This window comes from Barbus barbus (genome assembly GCF_936440315.1).
Source record: "Barbus barbus genome assembly, chromosome: 40".
Taxonomy (NCBI): domain Eukaryota; kingdom Metazoa; phylum Chordata; class Actinopteri; order Cypriniformes; family Cyprinidae; genus Barbus; species Barbus barbus.
Window position 1 is genome coordinate 25,517,902 of NC_136718.1, and position 15,375 is coordinate 25,533,276.

The window sequence follows — 15,375 nt, forward strand, 5'->3', positions numbered from 1 at the left end:
TGGCTTTTATCAAGATAACATCGGCTTCAGGAACACAATGAAAACGGGTCACGGCGGGTTGAGGCGTCGGACACTGGATAGATGAGAATGGTCAGGAGTTTGGACACATGTACTTATTCTGACCGTTTCCCTTATGATAGATTAACCGTGCTCACACTAATGGAGTTAATTGTAACATGGAATTTGGATGAATAAATCAAAAGTAGGGCTGTAACTTAATCAAACTGTGATTTGACCATTTCATTTGATAAAACCATCATCAGAGACAGAAATCCAAAGGTCTTTACTACACGCCGCCAAAATAGTTCAATGTCATTTTTTGCAAATTTATGAAATTCCTAAATTTGTACAGTTAACAGTTTTGTTTAATAATTTACTTTACATTATATATAATATATGTTTCTATAATAATGAGAATAATAAAATATGACTATTGTACAGTAGAATTTACTTACTAAAATAATAATAATTATTGCAACTTTTATTATAATATTTTTTTGTATTATACATTTATACTTGATTTCTTCATTTTGTTTATTTACTAATTTTATGATTAATTTATTCATCTTTTATTACTTATTCATTTCATTCCTAAATTTGTACAGTTAACAGTTTTGTTTAATAATTTACTTTATATATAATATATGTTTCTATAATAATGAGAATAATAAAATAATTAAACCTTTTTTAAGGAATAATCAGTTGTTCTTCCCTATTTTTATTTTATATCTGTTGTGCTGCACTTTGTTTGCCAAAAAATAAAATATTTGTTATATTTTCGTGTGAAAATTAAAAATCACTTTTTTTAATAATAAATTTGCATTGAATCATAAATCCAGAAAAATTCAAACAGACAACACAGAATTTCTGAAGAAAATAAATAAATTACAGTCCACTATTGTTGTTAAAATTGTAACATACCAATAAATTGTTAAAGTTAATTTGATTAGAAATGCTTTTTAGAACGTTAGAACGTTCCGCTCATTAATAGACTTTAAGACCTGAAGTGGCTCAGAAAAGTTCAAAAGGGTTGAGAGATGCGTGTCAGAGTCACATCATGTTCAGCAGCGGCAGCTCTTAAAGAAATAACAGCCAAGATAACCTGATAAAACAGCTGTGATGTCTATTAATCAAAGGATAAAGAAAAAAGAACAAATGATTCATCTATATTTAATCTAGAATTTAGTGTTTGATAACTTCAATTATGCAGTTGAAGGGCACTGGTAATATGACATTTATTATAATGGGTTTATGTGAAGATTGTTTTAAGTTCACTCAAATTGGAAGTTATTTTAAAGTCTAATAAATGTTAAAATTGATAGCTTTGATACTGACCTACAATCATAAAAAAGATGCCATTAAACAAATATTAAAAAATATACTGTCTTTATGTTCTTTGTACATTAAATTGAAGATTGAATGTGAAATTGCTATATAAAAGTATATTTTAGGTGCGATTAATCGCGATTAATTTCAGAAAAATGTGCGATTAATTAGTTTTAAAAAATTTATCGGTTGACAGCACTAATTAAAACACACACACAAAAACTGGAAAAATTACACAAAAATGTGGAAAAATTAAATGGGTTTCATAAGGCCCTATAACTTTGAATACTTTTATATGTAGACACAGACAAGTCAAACTTTATTAAGATTTATACAGTAGATGCTTTAAAGCAAGCAGCTGCACAGTTTATATTTGTTTGCAGAAGTGATTCAGTAAATCAAAAGCTTATTAAGACGATGAGAAACATACATTTAAAGTCCCCCTGTAGTGAAAATCATGTTTTTGTTTATTTGTGTATGTGGTGTTTTTAATATGCTTTTAGACAAATCATGTGTCAATCCATTAATCAACACCATTGCCAGGAGTATTTTCTCCTTAAAACTGTAGTTGACCCAGAAATGTGGCTTGAAACAGCCCTCAGTCACACAAACCAGTAACCAGCATGCAAAATATACCAATACCAGCACAAAACAAACCATAAATTAGAGCAAAAAAAACAATGAAGCCATGGTTTAATTTAGAAGCGCTAACTTGCATTATAACCCGTGGCAATAGTGTAGCCTGGAGTCAGACCCACCTCTCCAATCAAGAATCACAAACGGCTGCATTCAGTCTTAACGGCATTTTGAGGACACAACATCGTCAAGTAACTTTAACGAATGTTATAGTAGTCACTGTAGTGTAAAAACATAGTTTTATCAGTCAGTATCCGTGTAGGCCATTGTTTTGCGTTTACTACAGTTCAGTGGATGCTGCGACTGAGTGGAGGCGGGGCTCATTTGCATATTCATAGATCCGCGTATAGTAAATGAGGCAAGGGTGTTGAGTTACATTCAAGCTATTTTAAGGCATGAGAAAATTATTTTCACAAGAAATATGTCATTTTCATGATCAAAGATGAGTTTTAAGGGATAAAATATTTGACTACAGGGGAACTTTAAATGTGTCCAAACTTATGACTGGCATATGTTACCAAACCAGCTAGTTTATCATATCAGCCGTGACTTTCATATATGAGTCTGAGAATATTGTGTGTGTGTGTGTGTGTGTGTGTGTGTGAGAGAGAGTGCATTCACTGTTAAAGTCAACATGAGTTCAAAACTAACACTGTTTAACTTTCTTAATATGCATTCCTGCATCCAGCCAGATTCACTCAGAAACGTCACGTTATGTAAGTAAAACGTGTAGCGAATGCTGTTTAAAGGCGTTTTCCGTGTGTCGCCACGAGCTTATCATCACACACCCCACCCTCCTGTCGAGTGAGGACACAGACAGCGTGAATGTACAGGCTTTCTTTCTCTGGAGAAGGCTGATTTCATGTGTGTTGTGTTTCCAGGTTAAAGATCTACGTCCACAGTCCTCCGGAGGACATCAGAGTCTTTCTGAAGTCAGAGCAAACACAGCCCAACTCTCTCAGGTAATAATATATAGGCTGCTGAGCAATTTCCTCTCAATAACCAAACAAACACGACAGCGGTGAGAAAACAGCAGTTCAGAAAGCATCTGATCGTTTACAACAAGTTCCATCACGTCACGTTTATTTATAAAGCGCTTTATACAGTAGATGCTTTAAAGCAAGCAGCTGCACAGTATTGAAGATGAAGAATCAATTGTTATGAAGCAGCTCTATATGAATATGAATAACCTCAATATTTTAACCAATTACAAAATCTGAATAATCACCTAAAGCCTACTGATTAATCTATGAAATAATCAATGATTAGCCGATTAATCATTCTAATTATAGTTAGATTAATCGATTATCAAAATAATTGTTTGTTGCCGACCTAATACTGTATGACACTTCTGATAGTTTTTTTATTTATTTATTATTAATTTTCTTTATCATGTACTTTTTCATTTTATCATGTATTATTATTTATTAATGAAGGTTTTTTATTATATATTATAATTATTTAATGATTGTTTTAATACTTATTTATTATTTGTTAGTTTGGTTCCCTATTTATACATTAAATAGATGTATTTATTTATTTATTCATTCATTTTATTTTAATTATGCAAATTTTCTTAACTTTATTTCTTTGTGTTTTTTGTTTACTAATGAATTTGTTAGATAATAATCATTCATTATTTATTAGCTTGGTTCCCAAATTCATGTATTAATTAGGTTTATTAATTTATTAATTATATTTGTATATTAATATATTTGTTTGTTTATTATATTATGTTTATTTATTTTAATGTATTTTGTTTAATCAATTTATCAGTTTAGTTAATAGTAATTTATTATTAATATTTTCCCCAATATAATCTCATATATTAATTTATTTATGAATTTAATTTATGAATTTATTTTAGATATTATTTATATCATTTATTTTATTTGATCAATTAGTAAATGTTTATGTATTTTTATTTATTAATTAATTTATACATTTTGTTAAGAATCATTTATTATTTGTTCATTTGGTTCCCAAATAGTAAAAATGTCTAAACAATATTTACAAATACTTGACTCTAACCCCAAAAAATACCAAAAGCCGTAATAAAATGATTTAATTGGAGACATTTGCTGTTTTGGGCAAAAAATCATTAATTTAATGCATTCCAGCAATGATATCAAACCAAACAATGTAAAAAAATATATATATAATGATATAATTGTATCTCTTCATATCTGAAAATGGAACGAGCTGCTCCAGCTCCTGAAGTAAAAATGTTTTATTGTAATCGTTGGGTCTAATCTTAGCATGTGACGCGTGTTGTTGGCTTCCTGTCCTTGTAAATGCCACCGGAGTGAAATGTGTGTTTTATTGTGTCTTTGGTAAGAACTGAAACATACCCGGAGATAACGGTGGCTGTCCATTGGCCGACACTCTCCTGATTTATTCCTGCGTGTATGACATTGACACAGAATGCTTCATGGGAATGACTTCACTGCTCATAAATTCCCCCACAGTTACACAGTTTGAGCGCTTTGGAGCACATCAGAGATGCTTTTCTCTGGTTCAGTCTCTCTCTCTGTGTGTTGTGGTGTCCCTCGCTGGGGTCCGAGGGCCGTGTGGGAGCCGTAAAGCCCTGTGCACCTGTCGACCCTCACACCTGCTTTCTGAGCCTCACTGCTCCTGGAAGTGTTTCCTACAGAATTCAGTTTTTGCCCTCATTTCTGATTTGTAGCATTTAAAATGAAATCAATCACCTTTCTTTTGAGGGTTTTTCATACAGGATACACGTATACCTTTTTTTATACTCGCATTCAATCTTCAAATGAATGTACAAACAACATAAAGACAGTATATTTTTTTTATATTTGTTTAATGTCATCTTTTTTTATGACTGAAGGCCAGTATCACTGATGCCAATACTGATGTCTCTATAAAATTGCCCCCCCCCCCCAATATTTAATCATTGACTATAGCCATTCAACATTACAGTATAATTGAGAGCTATCAATTTTAAAATGTATTACACTTTAAAAAAAATACTTCTAATTTGAGTGAATGGTATACGTGTGTGTGTGTGTGTGTGTGTGTGTGTATATAGTGCTGTCAAATGATTAATCACGATTAATCACATCTAAAATAAAAGTTTTTGTTTTCTTAAATATACATGTATATGTTTGTATTTATATATACATAATAAATATACACAGTACACACACGTATATTATGTAAACAAAAACTTTTATTTTGGATGCGATTAATCACGATTAATATATATAAAAAATTTGAATATAGTGAAAAACGTCATTTTTTGTAACATTTCAAAAAGTGAAACTTTCATATATTTTAGATTCATTACATGTAAAGTAAGACATTTCAAAAGTTTTTTTGTTTTAATTTTGATGATTATAGCTTACAGCTCATGAAAGCCAAAAATCAGTATCTCAAAATATTAGAATATTTATATTTGAGTTTCAATTAATGACCATCTCTACAGTATAAATTCTGTGTATCTCTTGTTCATTGAAACCACAATAATGGGGAAGACTGCTGACTGCAATGGTCCAGAAGACGAACACTGACGCCCTCCACAAAGAGGGTAAGTGACAGAGGGTCATTACTGAAAGCTGTGGCTGTTTACAGAGTGCTGTATCAAAGCATATTAAATGGAAAGTTGACTGGAAGGAAGAATTTGGTTAGGAAAAGGAGCACAAGCAACAGGGATGACCGCAAGCTTGAGAATACTGTCAAGCAAAGCTGATTCAAACACTTGTGAGAGCTTCACAAGGAGTGGACTGAAGCTGGAGTCAGTGCATCAAGAGTCTCCACGCTCAGACGTCTTCAGGAAAAGGACTATCAAGCCACTTCTGAACCAGAGACAACGTCAGAAGCATCTAACCTGGGCTGTGGAGAAAAAGAACTGAACTGTTGCTCAGTGCTCCAAAGTACTCTTTTCAGATAAATTTAAATTCTGTATTTCATTTGGAAATCAAGGTCTGGAGGAAGAGTGGAGAGGCACAGAATACATGTTGCTTGAAGTCCAGTGTGAAGTTTCCGAAGTCAGTGATGATTTGGGCTGCCATGTCATCTGCTGGTGTTGGTCCACTGTGTTTTATCAAGTCCAAAGTCAATGCAGCCGTCTATCAGAAGATTTTAGAGCACTTTATGCTTCCAGATGCTGACAAGCTTTATGGAGATGCTGATTTCATTTTCCAGCTGGACTTTAGCACCTGCCCACAGTGCCAAAACCACTTCCATGTGCTTTGCTGACCATGATATTACTGTGCTTGATTGGCCTGCCAACATGTCTGACCTGAACCCCACATGGAATCTATGGGATATTTTCAAGTAAAAAAAAATAAATTAGGAAAATAATTAAATAATTTTTCTTTTATCTAGTAATCATAGACTTTACCATCAGAGTCTTAGAACTTGAAATAACTCTTAAATTGAATTCCAATAAATATTTTATGCAACTTATTTTGCATCTAATTGGCACCATTGTCGATTTGGTCAAAATGACTGGAAAATATCACCCTTTTAAAGCATATCAGCAATTATACAAAACTGCTAAAGATTGTATATGTGGATATTTGAAGTCCAAATGTAATTGTCTTGACATTTCTCATTGAAGACGAGGATTTGTTACCAGATACGGTTCTGATGGACAAACATCTGTCGAAGCGTCCGGCGTGTAGACATCTGTATGACGTGATTCTGACCAGCAAAAACATAACCACAGGAAACACTTGAGTGATTTCTGCGTTCACCTCGCGGCTCAATTCTGAGATTTTCCTGCATTAATGACAGACAATGCGATTTAACCTGAGCCTAAAACATTTTCCAAAACATGTCAATCAGTAAATGAGCAGATGATTGTTTTATCCGTCTCTCATGTGAAAACGGTTTGTTTTGTTTGGCATTTCAGTCCTTCACCACAAACATCTCTTTACTGGAAGCTCAGCGAGCTCACAAAAGCGCCTTTCATCGCTCACGGTTAATATTTACTCCGCTAATAGACCGTTTCCATATTGAACTAACAGTTTAGTACAGCATGTATTAATCTAGGTTACTGTCCAACTCTTCAGTGTTCGTTTGAAATGACCATGAACCTTGTTTAATCAGTGCAGCAGTTACTCACATAAAATCATATAATTATCAGCGGTCGCTCTATATCTCCAGTAATATGTCTTAGTCAGATGAGATGTAAATGATCCAAACATATAATGCAATGCTGATTGAGAGATGAAGAAATAAACGCTCCTCAGAAGATGTGAGATGAAGATCAGTCCTCCGCTGAGGAACAGAGAAAGTAAAGCTTCTGGAAACAAACGCTCCTCTAAAGATCCTGATGATCAGATTTGAGACGCACTGATTTATCTAGAAAATGATTGATGGAGAATCAAGTAAAGCTGAGCTGCTTCAGTCCAGAAAGTGTTCATCTGGAGATATTACTGCAGTTATTCTGACCTTTACTTGATCAAAATCAGTCAAGATTTGACACTGAAGCAGCCGCTGAAGCTGGACGTTTGTACAATTACACTAAAAGAGCTTTGACTGGATAAAACACTCAGAACTATCAATCAGACGACAGAAGACATGAGGAGATTGAGTGCAGCAGGTTTAAAGGTCTTTGCACACTAAGTCCAAAATTGTCATCCGAAATTTTCACACATTAAAAAATAAATACGTCCTCACGTTGTGTCAATCATTTTTACACACTGCCTCCAAAACCTTTGTCCGTCGTAAAAAAAATTCGGATCAGACTCTATTTTCTGCGTTTTCGCATCCATACCATTCATTTTGATAGGAAAGGATGAGGAATACAAAATAATGGAAACACACGTGAAAATTTCAGACTTGGTGTGCAATGGCCTTAACATCGAAGCTTGGATCATGTTGATCATTTAGAGCCTTAGACGTTCAGACTTTATAGGATTAAAATGTTGTTCTACATTTTATGTATTTATTATTGATAAATATTCATTCAGTGTTAGATATATTAAGAATAATATATTGCTCATTATAATATTTTGCAGAGGACAATTTTTAGGATTTATTTATTTTTAACAATTTTATTGTACTTTTCGTGGCATATGCATATTTCAGCTAAATACTGAGAAATTACTTTTTTCAAATGAAATACTTTTTCAATTCAAATAATTGCTAAACATTATTTATTTCATGTCAGATTTATTAAAATAATATATTATTGACTGTAATTATTATACATTTTCTAATTTGACATTTTTAAAAATAGAGGAAAAATTTACATGAAAATTAAGCATATTTACCCCATGCATGTTTTAAGCTAAATACTAAAATTGGTCAAATTATTTATTTATTGTTAAATTTATAAAAATAATAGATTATTAATTATAAGTTATATTATACATTATAATATTTTGTGTAATATTTTAAATCATTTTAATAAATAAATTTCATGACAATTGCACCCCCATTCTTATTTGACTTTTAGACTTATATAAATAATAATTAACAGCCTTGGAATCGAATGCTTTGTGGTTGTTTCCTGCATAGACTTGAGTAAGTTTCAATGCCAGCAGTATCTGTGTAATTTAGTCCATAAATCTCAATCCTTATGTAACTGATCTATGAGCTCCGTCTGTGGTTTTCAGCACAGAAACGGGCCGTTTGTTTGTTGTCGTGTGTGGATTTGGCAAAGCCTCGCGGGTCCCAGTGAGGTTTGGCTCGGTCCGGCTTGTTTTCCTTTGCATGGGTTTGGCTCTTTGGTTTGGCCTGAAAAACCGACGCTGCAGTCTGAGGATCTGTTGATGCAGGTGTCTGTATGTTCACCAGCAGACGGATCCCGAACCGCTCTCAGAACATAAACAAGCGTGAGCTATGGGCCGCTGTGACACCCCTGATTTACGCACTGCAGGCCTCAGGGATTCGCTGATGTCATGTGAGAGAAAGCTAAAGGGCTCATGAGCGTTTGTTAAAGCTGTTACTGATTCGGCTGAACGAGTCTCCAGCTGTGAGCGGGGTTTAGCCTCCAGTTGCTTTTTATGGAGCCAAAACATGAGCGCTTCCTCTCGCACCTCCAACTGTGATGTCATGGGAATGTTCTACCGGAGAACGTCAACACGGACGGAGCAGTGTGTCTAGTATTCATGATATAGTCACAGTGAATCGGTTTTTGATTCAGTGGCATCAGTCATGTTTTGAAATGTTGTAATGTGTGCACATGTAATATACTGCTTTCTATTTGAAAATGTAATTTATTTCTGTGATGGAAAAGAAATCGATATGTTTATTCATCAAGGATGCATTAACTTGATCGTAAGTGACAGTAAATGTTTATAATGTTACAAAAGGTTTCTATTTCAAATAAATGCTGAACTTTCTATTCATATTTAGAAAGTTTCCACAAAAATATTGAGCAGCACAACTGTTTTCAACATTGATAATAATCAGAAATGTTTCTTGAGCAGCAAATCAGTATATTAGAATGATTTCTGAAGATCATGTGACTGAAGACTGCAGTAATGATGCTGAAAATTCACAGAAATAAATGAGTTTAACAGATATTCACATAGAAAATAGCATATTTTAAATTGGAGTAATATTTATCAAAAAAATGCAGCCTTAGGCCGTGTTCACACTTGGCGTCTTTTTTGACTAGAAAAAGTTGACAAGAGCGTTTTTTTAATTAAAAACAAAGCTGGCAGCGTCTGTTACAAATAGCAGCTGAGAGCGTCTTTTGTTGTCATAGCAACAGCTGTAACAGTAGCCTAGCGCTGTGTACTGCAGAAATGTCAAGAAAGAGTAAAAAGTTGGCTCTTACGTTGGCTTTTGAAGTTAACGGGAAAGAAAATGTCGATTCAAATGCCGACATTATACGGGGAAGGAACCAATATTATGATAGAGTTTTGTGCTCATATCATACAGCTCCCTGTGCTCCGAAACTAGTACGAGCAGTCTATCTACCGGCACCTTCTCCATTTTTCTTCTTGTTGTTATGGAAACGACAGATCTCGCTACTCGCTTGTCATTGGTCAGCGGTCAAAAAGGCGCTTGACGTAGGGCGTTTTTTTCAGAAAAGTTGAAATTTTTTCAACTCGAAAAAACGCTCTGAGCTGCAGAAAAAGACGCCGGCGGTGGCGTTTTAAAAAGCGCTCAGGACTTTTTTGAAAACACGGTTTACTCCATAGGATTATAATGTAAAACAGACGCCGGCAGCTTCGAAAAAGACGCCAAGTGTGAACACGGCCTTAGTGAGCAGAAGAAAATGGAAGTATTTCTTAATTTTTTTTTAAATGTATCCCACACTTTTGAACAGTAGTGTGTATATATAAATGTCATGGTATATATTGAATATCATCAATAGGCTTTGTTTGTGTTGTTTTTGGCAGGTATCTGGAGCTGGATCTGAAGAAGAGTCTGCAGGAAAACCTGATGCATAAAACCATCGTGGAATACCCAGAAATCTTTGTGGTTCTGAAGGAGCACAGTCAGGAGTACCTCGCTCGCAGACCGGGTACAAAACACTGTCCAAACGTCTCTGAACACACATTAATACTGAACACAAGCACACCTCTGAGCCTGCAGTCTCTGCAGAGCCGTCAGGAGCTGAGGTTTGGCCTGGCTCATATTTCATCCCAAAATCTAATGAAAATGTTTGTTTGTATTACAAATAATATAGGCCTATTAGAAATTATAATATTTTGTATAAAGAACAAAGTTTTGTTTGTTTGTTTTTAAATAATATTGAGGAATAATTTTCATGACAATTAAGCATATTTAACCCCCATTTGTATTTCACTCGTTTTAAACACTAAATATTTTACTAGAAAATTGTAGTCATATATTATTATTATTATTATTATTATTATTAAGCATATTTACCCAACATTCTCTTTTTTACTTTTTTCATAAGTGAAATGTTTTAGCAATTGCTAAATTTATTTATTTATTTATTAATTCATTCATTGATCCAATGTTAAATATATTAAAAAATAATATATGTGACCTTGGAGCACAAAAGCAGTCATAAGGGGCAATTTTTTGAAATTGAGATTTCTACATCATCTGAAGCTGAATAAATAATCTTTCCACTGATGTATGATGTGTTATGATTTGATAATATTTGGCTGAGATACAACTATTAGAAAATCTGGAATCTGAGGGAGCAAAAAAATCTAAAATATTGAGAAAATCTCCTTTAAAGTTGTTCAAATGAAGTTTTGATATATTTACAGTAGTACATTTACAAAATATCTTCATGGAACATGATCTTAATATCCTAATGATTTTTGTCATAAAAGAGAAATGTATAATTTTGACCCATACAGTGTATTGTTGGCTATTGCTACAAATATACCTGTGTTACTCATGACTGCTTTTGAGCTCCATGGGTCACATATCATTAATTATAAATGATAGATTATTCTTATTTTACTGTATTAAACTTTGCTGAAATTTGAGTCATTTATGAATATTCTCAATGATGATTGTCATTACTGTAAAATTTTACTTATATTAAATTGGGCAGTGTGTTTAATTGTCATAAAACTTATGTCATAATACAAAATAAATAAATATAAGTGGTCTAAAAAGCACGGTTTATTTTCTGTAAGAAAAAAAAAAGTCTTATTTCTTTCCTGTGATGGGATGAAGCATGTTCTCGTCAGTTTTCATGAGTTCCAAACCTCATACGTTCACTTCTCAAACAGGCCGGACTGACCAAACATCCACTGAAAAAACCCCAAGTTTCTGTTAGCAGCCGTCCAACACATCTAACTGTCTTCACATGCTAATTGAGTTATGTAAGGCATTGCTGGTCCATCAAAGCCTGCCGACGGCTCTGATAGAGATGATGTGCTAGAGACTCTCACGCAGCGCTAATAACCTCAGCTCGGTGTGACGTTAACCAGTTACCTGCCCATAAACATGTTTATGGAGACGCACACACACACACACACACACACACACACACACACACACACACACACACACACACACACTTGTATGCAGAACATGTGTGCTGCTGCTTCTGTTCGTTGCGTAACCCTGCTCAGCGAGAGAAAGCGGTCCATCGGAGCCGAGCAGCGGGGGTCTAGCTTTCACTGGAGTCTGTTCTTAGATAACAATGCGTTTACCTAACCTATGATCTAATTACTTTGGTATATAACATCTGAATGAAGCAGATTCTGCATCAGCTGTTGTCTCTCATGCACTACAGCTGTAAATCAGAGTGAATCATGACAAAAAAAAAAAAGATGTTAGATGTATTAATTATTTTAATTACATGTTTATTTTAATGTTTTTTTTATTATTATTGTAATCATATTTTTTTTGTTTATGTAGTTATTTATTTATATCAAAAGTTGTTTATATATTTAAACATGACTTAAATTTAGTTAATTTTATTTTTATGCATTTATGTATTTTTATTTATGTATTTATTTTTACACTGATTTTCCAAAAGTTTTCCACAGACGCCTAGCTAGGTGTATTATTTATTCTTTTTAATAAATTATTTCCCTCATTTGTTCATTTTAATTTTATTTATGCATGTCAGTCTAAATTTATATATTTAAGTCTATTCTTTTTATTTTAACCAAATTTGTTTATAGTTATTTATTAATTTTTTGTACAGTTTTTAATGCATTTTTTACACTGCTTTTCTCTAAACTTTTCCACAGACCCCCTCACACACTGTTAATTAATTACTGCCTTATTTATATTGCTTACACCATTCATTTTTTTCTCCTTCTAGAGCATCCCAGTGCTGTCCAAAGCACTGCATCAGCGAACATCACCAGAACTTCATGTTCCCCGGCTGAAACGCTTTCAGAAGCTCTTGTGCATGTGGCGAAGAAGCCAAAAGTCTCAGAGGACGATGAGCTGGAGGAAGGAGAGATCCGAAGTGAAGAAGACGATGGAAGCACTGAAGATGATGATGATGGTGTCAATGAGGACACTGAGAAGAAGATACCTGTAATGCAAGATGATGAGGATGATGACAGTGATGAAGAAGAGCTTCAGGGAAGCCAGAATCTAGAGGAGGAGATGAAGGACTCTCCTCCTCATAACAGTGTTCAGGACGCTCATGATGGGAACCAAATCAAAGAGGTTTCAGTGAACATCACCAGCAAAACTGAAGAAATGATGATGGTTTCTCAAGGTCCTGAAGAAGCTGACAACACTGAGACTTTCACTGATGATGGTAGAAGTCTATGTGAAAACCATAAGTTTCATGTTTCACCTCACGAATGTCAGAAAATCATCAATTCCAGCGCTGAACGTCCAGAAGATGATGGTGTTCAAGAGAAAAATGGTGCAAATCATGACACAGAAGGACAGACTGACTCCTGCATTGCCAATAGTCAGAGTTCACCATGTGAACAATCAGAAACAAATCAGATTGAAGGCCAGGAAAACATGCATGGAGATAACACTGATGTTTATTCCAGTGCAAGTGACAATCAGGCTAATATGTGATGGCAAAAGTCCTGATTTTTATACAATGTTATCCAACAGACTCAATCCAGCGCCCGATAACCAGACAACAGCAGATAAGGCTTCAAATAGAGACAGTAGCAATAATTGTTGCGAGGCGATGGACTGTTTTGGCGGCTGATGTGTTTTGAGCGCTGATAAGTGATATCAGTCGTCGCTGTGTTCATGGAGACGGACAAACACTGAACATTCCTCATAGAGCTCACGCTGTTATTTACTGCAGAAAATGATGGAAAAGGAGTTGCAAATGTTATATTTCTGTTATGAGATCCAGATCATGTATACTGTGGAATTTGTTAATCTGTGCTTTCATTATGTGCCTTATAGTTGCATCAGAAGGTTATGGCATCTGTCTGTGTGTTTATGTGACAGTATTTTTATGCCATTCCTTTTTAATAAACTTCTGAATCTCTTTGCAACTGATGCCAGTTCTGAGTCTCTTTTGTTTGTGATTTTTGTGCGCACTTAAAAGAATAGTTCAGCCAAAATTGTAAATGCTGAAAATGTGCTCCAGCCATCCGAGATCCTCTGCAGTGAATGGGTGCCGTCAGAATGAGAGTCCAAACTGCTGATAAAAACATCACAATAATCCACACCACTCCAGTCCATCAGTTAATGTGTGTTTGTAAGGAACAAATCCATCATTAAGGTGTTTTTAACTCAAATCCAAGTCCATAATCCATAATAAGGCTTCGTCCAGTGAAAAAGTGTTCTGGTCTGAATCAGGAGAGAAATCTGCACAGATCAAGCTGCGTTTAGCCAAAACAGCTCTGATGTGAGAGACAACAGGAGATGCACTTTTTCACTGGAGGAAGCATTATTATGGATTATGGTCCACTTGTGAATTATTGTGATGTTTGGACTCTCATTCTGACGGCACCCATTCACTGCACACATCTATTGGTGAGCAAGTGATACAATGCTACATTTCTCCAAATCTGATGAAGAAACAAACTCGTCTACATCTTGGATGGACTGAGGGTGAGGACATTGACAGCACATGTTCAGTTTTGGCTGAACTACTCCTTTAAATTCCTTCAGATGCGTGTGTTACATCATTGCTCTCATTTTTTAGTGATTATACCTGCTGGGAACCTGGCTGTGATTAATACTTGCTTATTGGATACAGTATGTACTTATATAATTATACTAAGCTGTTGTATATTATACACTTATGATAGAAACAGTATGTGAAACAATAATGCACTAACTGTTATTTACCTTTTTTCCATCAGGAAGCACCGACCTCACTGTTCAATTCATTCTTGCATGTGGAAGATTGCATTTGGGATGCAGTTTTCCATGCAGCACATTGCTTATTAAATTTTGGTACTGTACTTCCACCAAACTTAGACTTATTTTATTTCAGCTAGTTGCAAAGGCAACATTTCAAACTTTCATTCAAGTTTTTTTAAAGTAAAGTTTTTCATCTAATCTTCATATTTTGTTAAAGCTTTATTTCAATTAGTAAAATAATTTTTAATAACACAGACTTGATTTTCTCCCAAAGTAATTGATTGTATTCTCAAAAGTGTCTCCATATAAATGTGGCTCAAAAACAAGAGGGACTGAAAAGTAAAGTCATTTCAGAGGCGGAGCATAATGATTTTTTTTTTTTCGCTACAGAATAATGTGCACTGATGAATCTTTCAAAGTAAGACCAGGAACATTTAGTTCATTAGCCTTCATGTTGACTGTAACATGTTTATTAGAGTATTTGAGCGCACGAGCTGGTTAGAGTTCAAGTGGTTTCTATCTCTGGACTCCAGTACAATGTGTGTTTGCACCGGATGTGTATTTTTAGGGCACTGAGAGCGTGTTCTGCCCATCATGGGTGAGATGAAGCTGTTTAACGCTAAAACGATCACCGCAAACAGGAAGTACAGCACAGGAGTGCTGCTGTGATAAGTACGTTCTGACCTCGTGTTACTGGTGAGTGTTTTTTCCGAGCCAGCGGGAGAAAACCACACTGTGCCA

The 15,375-nt window shown here is 34.6% G+C and overlaps 1 protein-coding gene across 2 annotated transcripts in view; it reads left to right on the forward strand.

Annotated features, from left to right (window-relative positions):
- znhit6 (zinc finger HIT-type containing 6) overlaps positions 1-13,821 on the forward strand; it is a 36,986-nt gene extending 23,165 nt beyond the window's left edge. For both annotated transcript variants that reach the window (XM_079400733.1, XM_079400734.1), the window contains 3 exons: positions 2,844-2,924; positions 10,290-10,414; positions 12,656-13,821. In XM_079400733.1, the coding sequence (XP_079256859.1) occupies positions 2,844-2,924; positions 10,290-10,414; positions 12,656-13,380 (931 nt within the window). In that variant the 3' untranslated portion in view covers positions 13,381-13,821. The remainder of the gene's footprint in view (positions 1-2,843; positions 2,925-10,289; positions 10,415-12,655) is intronic.
- Positions 13,822-15,375: the final 1,554 nt, after the last annotated feature.